The 18238-nt window shown below is 46.6% G+C and overlaps 1 protein-coding gene across 1 annotated transcript in view; it reads left to right on the top strand.

Annotated features, from left to right (window-relative positions):
* LIN28A (lin-28 homolog A) overlaps nucleotides 1-13593 on the top strand; it is a 59738-nt gene extending 46145 nt beyond the window's left edge. The window contains exons 3-4 of the mRNA XM_056847376.1: nucleotides 8230-8414; nucleotides 13284-13593. Of these exons, the coding sequence (XP_056703354.1) occupies nucleotides 8230-8414; nucleotides 13284-13497 (399 nt within the window). The 3' untranslated portion in view covers nucleotides 13498-13593. The remainder of the gene's footprint in view (nucleotides 1-8229; nucleotides 8415-13283) is intronic.
* Nucleotides 13594-18238: the final 4645 nt, after the last annotated feature.

The following is an 18238-nucleotide window of genomic DNA, read 5'->3' as shown; positions in this document are numbered from 1 at the left end:
AGTCACAAATTCACTGGGTGTCAGTGTTCTGTCCCTTTGTTTCAGATGCATCTTTAATGTAAGAAGAGAATAAGTGAACCTGATCTTATAGGATTGTTTTGTACTGACTGCAGAGATAAATTGCCATATAAATGCTAGTATTATTATTTACTGGCTATTAGTACAATTGATAGGGCTTTTTGTAGGACATTGATTCATAGGGTCGCCATGAGTCAGAAGTGATTTGACGGCGCTTGACACACACAGTACAATTGATAAGTGCAGTGCTGATAATAATAACGCGTGTTGTTTTTTTAATATTTCATTTTCCAAGCTGAAACCTCTACAACTGCTCCTTTAAGAAGAAAACTTGGGAGGTTTCCGAGATGAGCTGCGCAGTTATTGTACACTTTGCCCAACCTTTAAGTTGTGTTATATGGCAAAGCTGACCCAAGCTGAAATTTTTGCACGGGGTTGAAATCATTTTTTTTTAATATGGTTTTGTATATGGGCAAGATACTGGCAGTCTTCAAGCAGTGACTGGAGGAACACTTGTCAGGGATGCTTTAGGCCAGTGGTTCCCAAAGTGGGCACTACCACCCCCTGGGGGGGGCGGTGGGATTACCTAGGGGGGCACTAAGAGGTAAGGGGGCAGCAGGGGGGTGCTAGAGGTGGGGCCCTTCAACTGTGTTGTTGGATAGGGTAGGGGGCGCTGGGGTTGGGTTTGTGGAACCAAGGGGGCGGTGGCCCGAAAGGTTTGGGAACCACTGCTCTAGGCTGATCATGTATGGAGCTGGGGGTGGACTTGATAGCCTGTATGGCCCCTTCTATCTCAATAATTCTCTGATAGGAACTTGGTACAGCTTCTTGCAGGTTTTCTGCACAACTGTGAGTCATCAGGAATGAGTTTTAGGGCATTCACAGGATCAGCTCAGTACCTCCAAGTCTACTGCATACTCGTATATGGAAAACTGAGTGGAAGCTTGAAGACAGGGTTCTCCAGTGTAACACCTTGGGATGCCATAAGACCTGCAGGCACTTCCCCAGGTGCTTTGGCGTGATGTAGGGGTTAAGTGCGGTGTAGTGGAGCAGTGGACTCTGATCTGGAGAATTGGGTTTGATTCCCCACTCCGCCACGTGAGCAGCAGACCCTAATCTGGTGAACCGGGTTGGTTTCCCCACTCCTCCAAATGAAGCCGGCTGGGTGACCTTGGGCTAGTCACAGTTCTCTTAGAGCTCTCTCCAGCCCCACCTACCTCACAGGGTGTCTGTTGTGGGGAGGGGAAGGGAAGGTGATTGTAAGCTGGTTTGATTCTTCCTTAAGTGGTAGAGAAAGTCGGCATATAAAAACCAACTCTTCTTTTTCTTCAGGAAAGTGGGCAGGGCCATTGTGAAGGCAGAATAAGTGACTGGGTGCCTTCATACACATAAAAGACCCACCTACCCCTCAGTGGAAAGAGATTCAGGATCCTGTAAACAGGACCCATGGATCAGCTGTGAGGTGGTGGGCCAAGGGAATACCAGAACAGTGAAGCACAGCTTTCTTCCTTGGATCATTCTCTCTCCAATTCCCTCCCTTTCTCTCACTATCTAAATATCTAAAATAAAACTAAACACTTTTCTCCCCAATGGGGGCCTAAAAGGGTAGCATTGCGCTTTTGTCCCCCATGCTGTTTTCAGAACAACAGCCCTGTGAGGTTGGTTGGGCTGAGAGAGAATGACTGGCCCAAGGGCACCCAAAGGGCTCCCATGGCAGAGCTGGAAGTTCAGACTTAGGTCTCCCAGAGCCTAGTCCAGAACTCATAACCTCTAAACCAGCGGTTCCCATACTGTGCTCCAAGGAGCACTCGGTGCTCCGCAAAGCATCTCCTAGTTCTCCGTGAAGAGATTGGAAAGAAAAAGTCTACTGTCATTTAGTTTAGCATATAGGTGCTAGGTGAAAATTAGTGCTCCGTGACGAGTTTCTCTCCTGAAAAGTTTTTCAAAAAGTTTGGGAACCTCTGCTCTAAACCATACTGGCTCTCCAAATTTCTTTATTTTGCCACAATTACAGATATATCAGAAATGGAATATAATAGAAATATATGAAACATGCAATATCATACATCCACTCTGTTTGACATCTTGCAGATGCCATGTCAAAGCCAGTTACCTCTAGTCTAATCTCGTTATGGCTATCAGAAAGTCTGTAACTAAGATGTAGCAAACTAGAACAACAAGCTTTACCTTCTAATAACTGGAAAAATGAATTTCTGACTAGGAATCTCGGCTACATGTGTAAGGTATAATCCTTCCCAAAAATGGGGTTGGAATTTAGCAAGCACGTTGTCATTGTCAGCTAGAATAGCTGAAAGCTTCCACTCTATTCTAAAAAAAGGTAAAGGTCCCATGTGCAAGCACCGGGTCATTCCTGACCCATGGGGTGACGTCACATCCCGACGTTTACTAGGCAGACTATACGGGGTGGTTTGCCATTGCCTTCCCCAGTCATCTTCCCTTTACCCCCAGCAAGCCGGGTACTCATTTGACCGCCCTCGGAAGGATGGAAGGCTGAGTCAATCTTGAGCCGGCTACCTGAAACCGACTTCCGTTGGGATCGAACTCAGGTCGTGAGCAGAGCTTTTGACTGCAGTACTGCAGCTTTCCACTCTGCGCCACGGGGCTTTTGAAGAACTCTATTCTAGGGAAAGGAAAATATTTTCTGAAAGCAGAGTTGCAAAGATTGTGGAGAGAGGTTTAAATGTCGTATAATTTCAGTCCTAATTCTTGAGCTGTTTAGATAACAAAGTTTGGTTACAAATTGAATTTTTTTTTGGCCTGCAGGTTCCCCCCCCCCCCCAAAACCAGTGTGTGGACAACATAGGTAAAACTGTAGTAGAACTAAGGCAAAAAAAAAAAAAGAACCGCAAAGGGGGGCTGGGTCACATTCGTGGGCTGAATGCCCTGGGACAGCAAAAATTCATCGATCCATTTTTATCACTTAGAAGTAGATCGGAGGAAGCGTTAGGGAATGGTCCTTAGAGACCTGATCTGGGCACTGCGCAGATGTTACAGATACGGTTGTTCAATGGCGACGTTCAATGAAGCCTACTGAGTTTTAATTAGTTAAAGCATGTGTGTGTGCGCTTGCATGCACATATGCTGTTCTGCTTGTGTTCTGAAAATGCACTCTATAACGGAATCTCTTGAGCTCTGGAAGAGTCTCCTAAGGGGCTTAGCAGCAGCAGGGAATCTTGTGGTGCCTGAAAGACAAACCAGTTTGTTTTGACATGAGAACCTATTTGTGGCAAGAACCATTTCAATCCAATTCATACAGTAGACCATAAAATGGATACTAGTCATGATGCATGACTATGAAGAAAACTGATAGGAAAAAAGTAGATTCCTTTGAAATGTGGTGTTGGAGGAGAGTGTTACGGATACCGTGGACTGCCAAAAAAACAAAACAGTGTGTAATAGATCAAATCAAGGCTGAACTGACCCTAGAAGCTAAAATGACTAAACTGAGGGTATCGTATTTTGGTCACGTTATGAGAAGACAAGAGTCACTGGAAAAGACAGTCATGCTAGGAAAAGTTGAGGGCAGCAGGCAAAGAGGAAGACCCAACAAGAGATGGATTGACTCAATAAAGGAAGCCACAGCCCTCAATTTGCAAGATCTGAGCAAGGCTGTCAAAGATAGGACATTCTGGAGGACATTGATTCATAGGGTCGCCATGAGTCGGAAGTGACTTGACGGCACTTGACACACACACTTGATGCATACCTATTCTCTCCAGGATCAGAGGAGCATGCCTGTTATATTAGGAGCTTTGGAGCACAGGCGAGATAATGCTTCTTGCAGTCATCTTGTTTGTGGGCTTCCTAGAGGCACCTGGTTGGCCACTTTGTGAACAGACTGCTGGACTTGATGGACCTTGGTCTTATCCAGCATGGCTTTTCTTATGTTCTTATGTTCTTAAAGGTGTGTGTATGTGATTTAACATGGGTCCAATATGGGAAAGGAATTGTTATGGGAGATGACAGTATACAAAGAAGAGTGAATACATTTTGGAATTGGAGAGATCATAAATTAATCTGGTCAGCGGAAGTAGAAGATTGAACCACAGCATACTCCCAATCATTGTTCGCTGGAGCTAGAGAGTTGGAAATTTTGAAGCCACAGAAAAACGCATCTTTTCCCACAAAAAACAAAAAATTGATTTCTGCAATATTTTTTGATCAAACCTAATCCTCTTTTGCAGCTTCATTTAAAAATCAGTTGACATTAAAAATGTATGTATTGTTTATTTATGGAATTTAAGGGCCTTAGTTTCTACAAGTAAAAATTAAACACACCCAATGCTAAAGCAAGAGAGAGCTATACACTGCTGCACCCTGTGTTACCTTATCAAACTTCATTCATTCAAAAAGAAAATTTAATTAACCGTTTTTTCCAGTGCTTTTCCATATTTCCAAAATTTTCCATTGAAAAACTGAAAAACAGTTCCGAGGGTTTGTTTTTCAGTTTTTTCAATGGAAAAATTTGGAAATCTAGGAAAGCACTGGAAAAAAACCCGCCAATGAAATATTCTCCCCACTCCCCACGTCAGGTTCTCACATCTGTAGCTGGGGCAGGATTTGCATGACAGTGCACAATTGCTGTTTATAATGGTTGGAGAACAACCTTCCCTCAGGATTAAGGCCTGATGAAACTGTGTCATGTCTGAAAATGTGTTCCTGTTTGATAGCCTCTTGGGCTATCCTGTTTGATAGCCTGTTTGATAGTCTCTTCCTCTTTCTCCACACGCATGTGCATCACAGAATGGGGCTGGCTTTGGCATGTCTTTCCACTGCTTGATCTCTCGTAGGATGTGTAAATTAAGTGGGCTGCAAGTTAGGGTTGCCAACCTCCAGGTACTAGCTAGAGATCTCCTGCTATTGCAACTGATCTTCAGCCGATAGAGATCAGTTCCCCTGGAGAAAATGGCCACTTTGGCAATTGGACTCTATGGTATTGAAGTCCCTCTTCTCCACCCCAAAAACCTCGCTCTGGTTGCGAAGAGGGACCTGGCAACCCTACTACAAGTGTTGCATTTGAGATGCTGTTGAATAATATGAGAGTTCTTCCCATAGTTGCTCCATCAGGGATGGCTCATTGGGCGTTACTTCTTGGTCTTCCATGTGAGGAGGGGGCTGTAGCTCGTAGTTGGCCTAGTGAAGGCTGAGAATTCAATTCCTGACATCCTCTTAAAAAGGGTCTGGGGCAGCAAGGCTCCTCTGTCAAAAAATGTTGCTGCCAGTCAAGGAAAAAGAGTATTTAACTTAGATGGACCAATGGGAGGAGTCTATGGTCATTTATGCATGGGAGTTTTACCTGAGGTTTGTTGCTGGCTGGACCCACACTTTCCTGTTGGGAGTCTATGCACCAGCAGTCTCCAAGCTCAAATCAAGTCCCGCCCTTTTAAATGCTGCTTTGTAATTGGCTTACTTCACAGTGCTCACTATGAGAGAAATCCCCCCCCAAAACCCAATTGCAGAATAAGAAAGCATTTTAAGAAAAGAAAAAAAAACATGGAGCAATCTGAAAGGAAGGGGGAGAGAAATCCAAGCCTTGGTTTTAAAAAGCTTTTCTTTTGCTCAGAAAGAGCGTTCCGAGGAAGCAGGAAGTATTTGAATCTCCGCCTCTTTACGTGCTGCTTTGTGATTGGCCATGAGAGAAACCCAGCTTCTGTTTCCCCGGCTTTGCTTTCTGCAATGAGATTTCAGCCGGGCTGAGCTCAGGGGAGAGGGGAGAGTCAGAGGAATGAGAAGACCTGGACATTGCGAGGGCTGGCAGCGAGGTCATCTCTAAAGGACGGAAAACTCATGCATAACTCCAAGGAACAACCGAGTCAGACGGGGCGAACATGAGTCCAAGTCCCCATGCATAAATGACCTATGAAAGTCAGCTTCACAATCACACCAAACCAGCCCAGAGAATCCTGCAACAGGCATTCCTTTGAGAGGGGCCCCACTCTCTGTACACTGCAAGTTCCCTTTGGATTGTGCAGCTGAAAATTGTGCTCTTTTTTTCCTGCCGATTGGAATTGCACCAGGAAAAGGAGAGACGGGGTACTCTCCATTTAAATACTATATATGTTATGCTAAATATTCACTCTCCCGGAAGAACTTTGATGGTGTCAATCTAAAGCTTGTTGGGCCACGGGGAATTTAGACAGCGATTCAAAAACAATCTTCACAACCCCAAGCCATAAAGCTTCGAGAACTATGTTTTGTAGGGTCAGGACTGTGGATGAGGTCTCCACTCATAGGCATGCATTGATTTTTTTTAAATCTTATTTCATGTGCTCGAGAGTTCATTGTGGTCTTGTGATTGGGCAGTGGGGCGAATGGAATATTCTGCATTAGGTAGTAAAATGTCTTTGACATTTCTTGCAAGAAAACCTTTTTACAAGGCAAGGCAGGGGATTCTGCAAAACAAAACAGTAATCTGAATTCCCATTTGGAGGCACATTATGGCTAGGGTTGCCTGGTCCCTCTTTGCCACCGGCAGAAGGTTTTCAGGGCAGAGCCTGAGAAGGACAGGGTTTGGGCAAGGGAGGGACTTCAATGCCATAGAGTCCAATTGCCAAAGCGGCCTTTTTCTCCAGGTGAACTGTTCTCTGTTGGCTGGAGATCAGTTATAACAGCAGATCTCCAGCTAGTACCTGGAGGTTGGCAACCCTAATTATGGCTGCCTCTCAAATCAAGTTTAGCTTGTACAGCCTACAAGCAAAAACTCGGTAAAGGGTGTGAGAAGGTTGGTTCTCCCCCCCACATGACCCCTTCCCCATTCAGAAATTATTTTTTTTAAAGTGTACTTTCTTGCTGACAGAGCTTATTGTAGGCACCTGGGTTCTTTTGCATGGGTGGTATGCCACCGAAGTGCCACATCTTATTCTTGTCTCAGTATGCAAATATGTGGCCGTTGTGCTTCCATATAAGAACCCAGTAAAAAAGTGTGAGTCTTGTCTTCTTTCAACATTTTTTTAAACCTACCTCGTGTTCCTACCATTTATTTATTTATTTATTTACTTATTTATTTAGCTCATTAAGATCCCACCGGGGACCCAGAGTAGCTTACAAAGAACAAATTAACAACAGTCAGGACTGGTTCTCGATCCACTGGACTGGCTCACTCGAGGTAACACATAATCAATCTCCAGCTCAAAAAATTTCCCGTTGGTTTAGATTGATTAAAAAGGATAGGGTTGCCAACCTCCAAGTACTAGCTGGAGATCTCCCGCTATTACAACTGATCTCCAGCCGATAGAGATCAGTTCCCCTGGAGAAAATGGCCACTTTGGCAATTGGACTTTATGGCATTGAAGTCCCTCTCCCTCGCCAATGCACAAAACTAATAATGTGCCACAGGCAGATGTTGCTTCAGTATCCACTCTGTAATCCCGAAGTTCTTCCAGCTCCTTGATCCTTTGATCTTGAGCAGCATAGTTTTGAATCTAATGTTTGAGGGATATAAGGACTGAGATAATTGTTGCCACTGCCCATGTAGCCTTGGGGTCCTAATCGCTTAATTAAAAAGGCATTATATCAGACATGGAGGTATTGGCTTTATGTATTAAAAGAGGAGCTATATATCATGCCCTAAGGTCCTCATAGAAACTGCTTTCCAAGAGCACATGAGCTAATGAGTCAATGGAACCTGAAGAGCACGGACAAGTCCTTTCCGAGTATGGTAAATTCAGAATTCTGCCTTACATAACCGTTGAAGGGTTAACGTTCAATGTAGATAGAAAGAAGGCTCTAGAGAGGCGAGGAATTGTCAAAAAATAGGTATAGGCAGGTAAACCACGGGGTGGGGTATTCTGAAAAACTTTGACGAGCAAACGTGACGAGCACAAAAAGATGTGCTATCATAATCAATCTCTTTGATACCCTTTTTATTGCAGCGAAAGCTTCTGTTATTCCAAGATCTGATAACATATCCCACGAGATGCCCATCAGTGACAGTTTCTTGTCAAATATTTTTTGCCATGAGCTCGCTTCCATCATCAGAGCTGTCTCCAGGCTCGACTGCATGCTTGATGCCGGGGTGTCTGGCTGCTGCCTTTCTCCCCTCTGGTGACCCCACGGATAGCCTCCGGAGGTTGCCGTCTTTGTCCTGGCAAGACTGCCACTCTCCCCCCCACCCCAGCACCTTTCTGTCTTCCTTCATAACTTCTGTGGCGGTTAACCTCCCCTCTTATTTTCTCCCCCCCCCACCCCCAGAGCAAGCTGCATATGGAAGGTTTTCGCAGCCTGAAGGAAGGAGAAGCCGTCGAGTTCACCTTCAAGAAGTCCTCCAAGGGTTTGGAGTCCATCCGAGTGACTGGTCCAGGGGGAGTGTTCTGTATCGGCAGTGAGAGGAGACCGAAGGGCAAGAACCTGCAGAAACGCCGGTCAAAAGGCGATAGGTGAGTAGGGTTGCCAGGTCCCTCTTCACCACCGGCAGGAGGTTTTTTGGGGCAGAGCCTGAGGAAGGCGTGGTTTGGGGAGGGACTTCAATGCCATAGAGTCCAATTGCCGAAGTGGCCATTTTCTCCAGGTGATCTGATCTCTGTCGGCTGGAGATCACTTGTAATAGTGGAAGATCTCCAGTTATTATCTGGAGGTTAAAAAAACTTGAGCTGTGATAGTCTATTGGCAGAAAATAAATACAGCTCCTATGGCTAATATTTAACAACAATATATAGTCGAACACAGCTTCTTAAATACTCATTGAGTATTATATTTCTTTCTTTGATTATATACACAAAAAGGTAAAGTAAAAGGTAAAGGTCCCCTGTGCAAACACCGGGTCATTCCTGACCCATGGGGTGACGTCCCATCCCGACGTTTTCTAGGCAGACTTTGTTTATGGGGTGGTTTGCCAGTGCCTTCCCCAGTCATCTTCCCTTTACCCCCAGCAAGCTGGGTACTCATTTTACCGACCTTGGAAGGACGGAAGGCTGAGTCAACCTTGAGCTGGCAACCTGAAACCAACTTCTGCCGGGATTGAACTCAGGTCTTGAGCAGAGTTTGGACTGCAGTACTGCAGCTTTACCACTCTTCGCCATGGGGCATACGTATAACACATACGTATAACATACGTATAAACAGAAACTTATACAAAACAGGAAATCACAATACTAATTCGGCCATAAATTCAGTGCAATGTATAGTCCATATCTGGTACATGGGGTGGGGGTGATACAGGTTTCCGGTAATGCGTCCCTGTTTCATTGTGCTCCTTCATCAGTCACCCATGGTTGAGTCGAAACTATTTTGTTGAAATTATATTGCCGCTCAAATTCTTTCTAGGCAATAGCTCGTTTTCCTGTGGGTTTCATAATCATCAAGAAAAGCCTATCGGTTACTAGGAAGAGGAGACAGCTGTGTAATTTTTTTTTAGGCTGGAGGACAGCTTGTATTAGGCCAGAAGCCCCTGGCTTCATGGAGCCTTTTTGTAGGGCACTTTTGGAATTTTGGGAACGGATATTGAGCGCCACCCAAAAATGGCTTCTATGGAGTGGGAGAGACCAATGACAAATGGCTGCTGTGGGGACTAAATCCAATCACAAAACATTCAAAGCTTTCCCAAAATCTTAGCCAGTTCCAAGCCAAGCATCCTCCTATGATGGAGGCAGCTATTTTTGAGTAGGTGGTCCCCTGTACACGGAAAGTGTGCCTCCTAGGTTTTTCTGAAGCTCCCTGCAGCCACAAAGGTAATGCCCATGGTGTATGTGTGTGCGTGTGTGTTTTGTAGGCACCTCCTGCTCCACGGAGGTGGAGGAAAGCCAGGGGAGAAGAACAAGAAGAGTTGGTTTTTATAGGCCAACTTTCTCTACCACTTAAGGGAGAATCAAACCAGTTTACAATCACCTTCCCTTCCCCTCCCCACAACAGACACTTTGAGAGGTAGGCGGAGCTGAAAGAGTTCTGAGAGAACTGTGACTAGCCCAAGGTCACCCAGCAGGCTTCATGTGTAGGAGGGGGGAAACCAAGCTGGTTCGCCAGATTAGCGTCCGCAGCTCATGTGGAGGAGTGGGGAATCAAACCCAGTTCTCCACCGCTCCAAACCACCACTCTCACTACACCATGCTGGCTCTTTGCTTTAGGGAAGAGACACTTTGTAAGAGAAGCGGATAGCAGGAAACACATCGCTGGGCTCCATGGCACCCATCCATGGGTACCACATTAGGAACGACTGTATTAGGCCATTGTGGGTAAGACTCCCATTTTGTCCGGGAAGAGACTTTGGCCTGGTTCACATGTGCAGAAGAAAGATGTGGCAGAATGCTGAAATGATAGGAGACATTGCATCGCCGTTGACTGCAGGCTGGACCCACTGGCTAAGGAAGAAGATTTGGAAGCTGTTGAATGTAGCGCTAGATGCCACATTTATTGCTGTGCTGACGGAACTGGCCCTGGGTGCGTTCACATACAGGCACAAACAGAACCCGGGCAGTTCTGGGGTCAGAGCCTGCATGCTCACAGGCAGGAAGACTGTCCCCTGGCTTCTTACTCTGGGCCCAGAGACGACCGACTCTGCTTCCGTTGGGTTAGCCTACAGCAAGATTTGCCACGGCTTCCTCCTATGGGTGGTCAGCGGCCCTTTCTTCGTACGAGAGGCTTTTCTCTCTCTCTGCCTTTTATAAAATAAGTGGCCGATGCAAATTTCCAGGGAAAGAGCCCAAAACTCTCAAGAGTGAAAGGTCAGAGGTCGGAAACGCTCGGGGCTGAATGGCATGGACCAGTGCCCCCATTCTGTGAGCCATGCGTCTGCGAGGTGGAGCCGCACGGCTTGTTGGTAGGTTTTCCCTAGCAAAAAGAATCCCTTGGCACAGCTAGATTGTTCTTCTCAGAAGAGAATCTTCAAAGAGCCATGTGTTATAGAGAGATGTCTGGTTTCAATAGAGTCACAACGCTGGTCCATCCTAGCCTAGTGTCGTTTACTCTGACTGCCAGTGGCTGCCCATGATCATTACCCAAAGTTGCTATCCAAAATCATTTCCTTGCATATGGCAGAGAACTCCACTTGGGGCTTGTGCATACACTCTGTTCTTAAGCTGCGATCCCTCTAACTCAGGGGTGGGGAACCTTTTTTCCACCAAGGGCCATTTGGATATTTATAACATCGTTCGCGGGCCACACAAAATTATCAACTTAAAAATTAGCCGACCAAGCCCCAAGCAGGCAGCTGCCTCAGATGACTGCCCCCCCCCCCGCGTGCATTCTGGCCCTGCCCCCTAACCCCTACATTGTCGCCACTTCCGCCCCCAGCCGTTTTGTAGTACCGAGGGAATACATTTCTCTACGGCCCGAGTGGGAAAGGGTTAACACAATTTCTTGTGCGGTCCTAGCAGCTCCATAGCTAATGACTCTTCTGCAAGGGGAGGGGAAAGGTTCCTTTTCTCTGCAAAACAAACTCACATCTGCCTTGAATAGAGTGTATTCCTGTCTGCGGGAGGGGGCGGATTACCAGTCTTAGATCCTTCTGAGCTAGAGATCTGCCAGGACCCACGAAGGGCCAGACCAAATGATTTCGCAGGCCTTGAACGGCCCCTGGGCCTGACGTTCCCCACCCCTGCTCTAACTCAACTTTGGATTTGTGCATGTAAGCATGCCCTCTGTTCTTGAGCTGTGATCCCTCCTTGTGGGGAAAGAGTCCTGGTGCCTGAGAGTTAGGGTTGCCAGATCCAGGTTGGGAAATACCTGGAGATTTTCGGGGTGGAGTCTGGGGAGGGCGGGGTTTGGGGAGGGACTTCAATGCCATAGTCCAGTTGCCAAAGCGGCCATTTCCTCCAGGTGAACTGATCTCTATCGGATGGAGATAAGTTGTAATAGCAGGAGATCTCCAGCTAGTACCTGGAGGTTGGCAACCCTACTGAGAGTGGTAGATTTAGTAGAGAGAGGTTGGCCTTTCTTTAGTAGATTCTAACCACTGGTAGTAGATTTAGTTGAGAGTTAGAGGTTGGCCTTTCTTTGGTAGATTCTAACCACTGGGATCTCTCCTGATTTAAACAGTTCACAGTATGGTGGAAGGGTAGGGTTGCCCTCTGGCGGTGTAGCTGTGTACTTTCCACTAACCAGAGAAGCATTCTATTGGTTTTACAAGCTTCTCGATTAGGGAGAAAACTGTGCATTTATGCATAAGTGCATGAGCTGCTCCCAGATTTGCTTTATTAAACAATTTGCCTGCTTTAGGAAAAAATCTCCAAGACAAGTATCCAAAGTGGCATAAGGTACAACAAAATTAAAACCAATCATGCAATAAAATTAAAAACATTAAAATGAATTGTTAACCAGTAGCAGAAAGCCATGTTAAAAATAACATGTGCTTGTCCAGCCTCTGCTTAAAGACTGCCAGTGAGGGGGAGCTCACCACCTCCCTGGGTAGCTGATTCCATGGTCGAACAACTCTTAGTGTAAAAATATTTTTACCTAATATACAGCTGGTACCTTTCCTCCCGCAATTTAAACCCATTATTGCAAGTCCTATCCTCTGCTGCCAACAGGAAGAGCTCCCTGCCCTCCTAAGTGACAGCCCTTCATATACTTAAAGAGAGCAATCATGTCCCCCCTCAACCTCCCCTTCTCCAGACTAACCATTCCCAGCTCCCTCAGCCTTTCCTCATAGGGCTTGGTCTCCAGGCCCCTGATCATTTTCGTCGCTCTCCTCTGGACCCACTCCATTCTGTCCACATCCTTTTTTGCAGTGAGGGCTCCAGAACTACATACAATACTCCAGGTGCGGAGTGTACAGCAGTGTACAGCGGAACGATGACATCTTGCGATTTGGAGGTTATGCCTCTGTTGATGCACCCCAAGATCGCATTAGCTTTTTTTGTCGCTTCATCACACTGGCTGCTCATATTTAACTTACAGTCCACCCGTACCCCAAGATGGTGTTCACACACACTGCTGCCCAGAAGAGTATCCCTCATCCAGTATGCATGTCCCTCATTTCTGTTACCCAGATGTAGAACTTGGCACTTATCCTTGTTGAATTGCATCCTGTTCATATCCGCCCACTTTTTTCAGCGTGTTCAGATCTCGTTGAATTCTATATTCTATTCTAAATATTAATTAATTATATGTTTAAATGCTGTTTGTAAAATTTTAATGTTATTAGCTGCCATGAGCCCTGTCCTGGCTGGGAAAGGGTGGGATATAAATTAAATTAAAAATAATAATAAAAATAAATCAGTTTATTCTGATTTTTTCCTTGTGTTTCAGAAAAGTGATGGTTACAGGGTTCCTGCAGTCTCAACTTTTTTCTTCTGCTGTTGTCTTCCTTCCAGATGTTACAACTGTGGTGGCCTGGATCATCATGCCAAAGAATGCAAGCTCCCGCCTCAGCCAAAGAAATGCCATTTCTGCCAAAGCATTACCCACATGGTTGCCAACTGCCCTGTCAAAATGCAGCAATCGCCCAGTTCTCAGGGAAAGCCTGCCTACTTCCGGGAGGACGAGGATATGCACAGCTCAACCCTTCTTCCCGAAACCAGGGAATGATGTTGGGAAATCAGTTAGAGCTACTGGATCACTGGGGCTTCAGGGCATCGAGTCAGCAAAGAAGGGGGAGCAATGAAGAGCTTCTGCCTCCAGGTTTTTTTGGGGGGCAGGTACTGGGCAAGGGAGCAGCAGCTTTTGAATCTCTAAAGATTTTGGCACAGGAAAAAGGGTCAGGGAGTCTGGACGAAACTGCGACGTTGGTCCACAGCCTGTTTTCTGCCTCAGAGGAGGTCTGTGAATCTCCAGCTAAAATGTTCAGTTCCGAGAAAGGGGGAGGCGGCGACACCTCGAAGGCTCCTTTGCTTTCTTGACCAACCCAAAGATTATTCCAAGAACAAAAAAACCCAAAGCTGAACAAATCTGGACCATCCAGCCCTTTGGCAAAAAGGAAATATGCCACGCCACAGTTGCTTTGGGATACTGGCAGAGGGTAAAAAAAACAAAAAACGTTTCATTCGTTTTGACATCAAAAGGGGCCACTCAAAAGTTGTGAGAGCTTTAAGAAATGTCAAGCCTTCAGGAATTAGAAGTAGGGTTGCCAACCTCCAGGTACTAGCTGGCGATCTCCTGCTATTACAACTGATCTCCAGCCGATAGAGATTGGCTCACCCAGAGAAAATGGCCACTTTGGCAATTGGACTCTATGGCATTGAAGTCCCTCTCCATACCTCACCCTCCTTAGGCACCTCCCCAAAAATCTCCACTTATTTCCCAATCTGGAGCTGGCAACCCTAATTAGAGGGTTTTGGGGACTCAGCCACCAGGACCCTATCTAAAGTCCACACTTCTGGGGACCACACGCCGTAGAGGGGCTCTTCATTTTCCATCTAAGCAAGACCGTGAAAAATCTCTTTCTCCTGTACCTGACCTGGGCTTCATCTTGCCCTTGTTGATCTGAGGCTTTTGAGGAATCGCTGGCTGCTTTTTGAAGCGGATGCTGAGAAAATAGTTTTTTCAGAAACTAACACATTGGGCCAGTCAGGACTTTCTTTCACAGGCTTTGAGGCCTGGGCTCACTGCTCACCCTCACCTGAGGATGCATCCCTAGACTTTGCTAGTCTTTAGTGCCGCCCCGTACCCTCTGTGGCCATGATTTAAAAAGAAGCACAGTAATTAATGCCCGCTGGGCAATTCAGCTTATGTCTGGCGCTGTTTGTTTCCCAGAATTCTCCAGTCCCTACAACCCACAATTTCAGTTTTAAGCACAAGGGCTGTGAGTTTTTGAGTCTTTCCTGGTTTTGTGTCTAAACCAGAACCTAAGTTGTTGTTTTTTAAAAAAGCTGCTGCTCCCGTCCCTTGCCTGCTTTCCCTGCCTCTGCCTTTAATTTATTTTGCTCCCGCGGACAGCTGGACTTGCCGTGCGAAACACGGGGAGGGCATCCCGGCCTGCTCTGAAGCCAACGTGATGTAAAACCTGCACTACGGCGTGCTCGAACGACGTATCTTTGGGTCCGTTTTTTTTTTAATCGTCCATGTTTGTTGGATTTTTTAAAAAATATAAATATTCTGTTTTGTATTTTTGTATATTTTAATCTTTAAGAGTTTTAAAAAAAGGAAGAAAAAAAAAGAAAAAAAGGACATTACTGCAATGTATTCTCAGGTATTCTCAAACATCTCAGGGATGGAAGAACCTCGGTAGCTTCTGGGGCTGGACAGAGCGGAATCGTACCGTTTTTTAAATTTTGGGCATTGTTAAGTTGAACAGCACAAAGAAGTCTGTGTTTTTAAAACTGTAGCTCCATCTTGACATCTGCTTGATGCTTTTAGACGCTGTATTTTAAACAGATTCTTCTTTCCCCTCTTGCTGTATTTGTGTGGAGAATGAAGAGCGGAGGTAGGGCTGGATCCGGTAGGAATTTTGTCCCGCACGTTCATTCCAAAGCCCCATACGTTTTAAAAGGGCTTGTGCAGGACTCCTTCCTGCTGGCTGGTGTGCTTGAACTATTCAGCGGATAGAAATTAAGCCTGTTTGCAGACAGAAATGCAGAGTCAAGAAGCTTGAAGCTTGGACATCCATGTCCCAGCAGAGTTTATTCCTTGACAGTGCCTCCTCCTTCTCTCCTCCTAAACATCCATCCATTCTTAAGACTTTCAATATATCTCTCACGCCTTTTCAGCAGCTAGGCACATTTTCATCTCATCTCCCTACCATGTTATAATCTCATCTCCGTTGTGAAATCTTGGAAGGGTTCGTCGTGGTTCTTCCCAAGGGTGATCCTTCTGTGGGGCAGCAGATCTGAGCCACCACTGGAGGGTGGCAGAGTGAGATGCTGAGGGCCCACTGTTGGAGAACCTCTTTGGCACATGCCTCATTAAAGCTATCTGCTAGGATATTTCCCATCTCTTATTTCTTTTCAGTAAAGCTTGTGCTGGAGAATTTGTAGATGCCCTACATTCCCGAGGGTGCAATTTGGATTTCCACCTTCAGGGTTCAAAATGTTTTGAGCTGCCTTTCTTTATCATCCCCAGTGTCTCTCATTCTTTGTGCCCACGTTATTGAGAAATCCCAGCTTTCTTGGGCTCCTTCATGTAGTGAAACCTTATTAAGAATGTCTCGAGAAGTGTGTATTCTTGTAGCCAAAGACTTACCAATGAGTGGTTCACCCGAATCTCAAGCTGTTCAGGTTTGGGGTGTATCCTTCTGCTCCTTCTCCTTCACTCTCACCACTATGGCTGAGCATTGCCAGTCAGGATTTGCTGTTTAGTTTTTCCTACCTAGCTGAGTTGTCCCCCCTAATGGGGAATCTTCAAGTACTATTGAAAAGATGTTAACTTGACCTGCTAATGCTTGGGTCCCACCGGCTTCTGTCAGCTGCATTGTGAAGCAGAAGCCAAAGGTAGCTACCATTACAGCTACCTTTAAGCGACCCATAGTATGAATGATATCTTATGTTTGGCAGCTTTTCTTGTCCTCAGGATCCTAGGAGCTTGAAGGAGTTGAGAAAGGAACAGCATAGCATCTCCCTTTTAAAAAAAGCAATAAGGAACCATTGGATGACCCCAGCAATGAGAGGTACCGTATTTTTCGCTCCAAGGGCGCACCTTTCCATAAGACGCACCTAGTTTTTAGAGGAGGAAAACAAGAAAAAATCTTGTTTTCCTCCTCTAAAAATTTGTCCTATGGAGTGAATGCCCTGGGAGGCAGGCAGGGCCGCACAGAGCGAGCCGGCGCACGCGCCCAGCCGGCTCTGTGCGCCCGCCTGCCTTGCCAAGCTGGCTCTGTGCTCCCCCCCGCTTCCCAGCTGGGAGGCGGGAGGGGCGCACAGAGCCGGCTTGCGTCGTTCCAGCGCGCCAAGCCAGCTCTGTGCTCCCCCCCGCTTCCCAGCTGGGAGGCGGGCAGGCGCACAGAGCGGGCTGGGAGGCGGGAGGGCGCACAGAGCCAGCTCACGTTGTTCCAGCGCGCCAAGCCGGCTCTGTGCTCCCCCCCCCCGCTTCCCAGCTGGGAGGCGGGCAGGTGCACAGAGCGGGCTGGTTGGGCGCACAGAGCCGGCTGGGCGCCCTGGAACGGCGCGCGGCAGCTTTCCCCGGCTGCCTCCCAGCGCGGCCAGCCGGCTCTGTGCGCACATTCGCTCTATAAGACGCACAGACATTTCCCCTCACTTTTGAGGAGGAAAATAGTGCGTCTTATGGAGTGAAAAATACGGTACTTCTGTGGCATGGGGCTGTACATAGTCCGAAACAGTAAGGGACGGAGGAGCCAATTTTGCAAGTTTCCTTCAGCACCATGCAGGATGACTTTGCTCAGTGTAGGAAACGATATTAGGGCTTTTCAAATGTTACCAGCATGGTGTAGTGGTTAAGAGCGGAGGTTTGGAGCGGTGGACTCTGATCTGGAGAACCAGGTTTGATCCCCCGCTCCTCCACATGAACGGCGGAGGCTGATCTGGTGAACCAGGTTGGTTTCCCCACTCCTACACATGAAGCCAGCTGGGTGGCCTTGGGCTAGTCTTGTTTCTATTAAGAGCTCTCTCAGTCCCACCTACTTTACAGGGTTTCTGTTGTGGGGAGGGGAAGGGAAGGTGATTGTAAGCCGGTTTGATTCTGCCTTAAGTGGTAGAGAAAGTCGGCATATAAAAACCAACTCTTCTTCTTACCGTAACACAAGGCTAGCCCACTAACACCCACTAGCCCAGGTCCTTTCGATATGCACGGTCACCATGTTGTGTAAATAATGGGCAATATGCATAATTTCCATATCTGCACAGCCTTGGTGCATGCGAACAGACCATTGGATCTTTCAGGGGTCACATTAATGCACGTTGAGGCTACATGTCCATGGTAATGATGCAGGTTGTCCTCTTCACACAACATGCTGACTGCATCTGTCGGAGGGATCGTGGATTATGCATACGCCTGTTGTGAGTGATTGGTGGGCTCCTGATATCGCAATGTCTGAAAAGATTTGTGGCGGACGGGATATAGGGAAAGCTGATTTTCCCAAACCTGAGGCAAGAATTTAGGTTGGGGTGGAGTCAGATCTTGTGATTTAAGGTTGGAGCAACAAACATTGTCCCACCTATTGATGTGAATTGAGTTAAGATCTTGAAAAGAAGCTTTAAAAGGGGGGGACTTGTGCATTTTTTATTTCTGATTCATTAGCCAACTGCCCCATGGCCCAATGTGCCCCTAAAGGGTGCCCCAAAGAGCCAGCATGGTGTAGTGGTTAAGAGCAGTGGTTTGGGGCGGTGGATTCTAATCTGGAGAACCGGGATTGATTCCGCACTCCTCCACATGAGCGGCA

This window comes from Euleptes europaea, chromosome 3 (assembly GCF_029931775.1).
Source record: "Euleptes europaea isolate rEulEur1 chromosome 3, rEulEur1.hap1, whole genome shotgun sequence".
In the NCBI taxonomy this organism is placed as follows: Eukaryota; Metazoa; Chordata; class Lepidosauria; order Squamata; family Sphaerodactylidae; genus Euleptes; species Euleptes europaea.
This window is presented reverse-complemented; position numbering and strand designations above follow the sequence as displayed.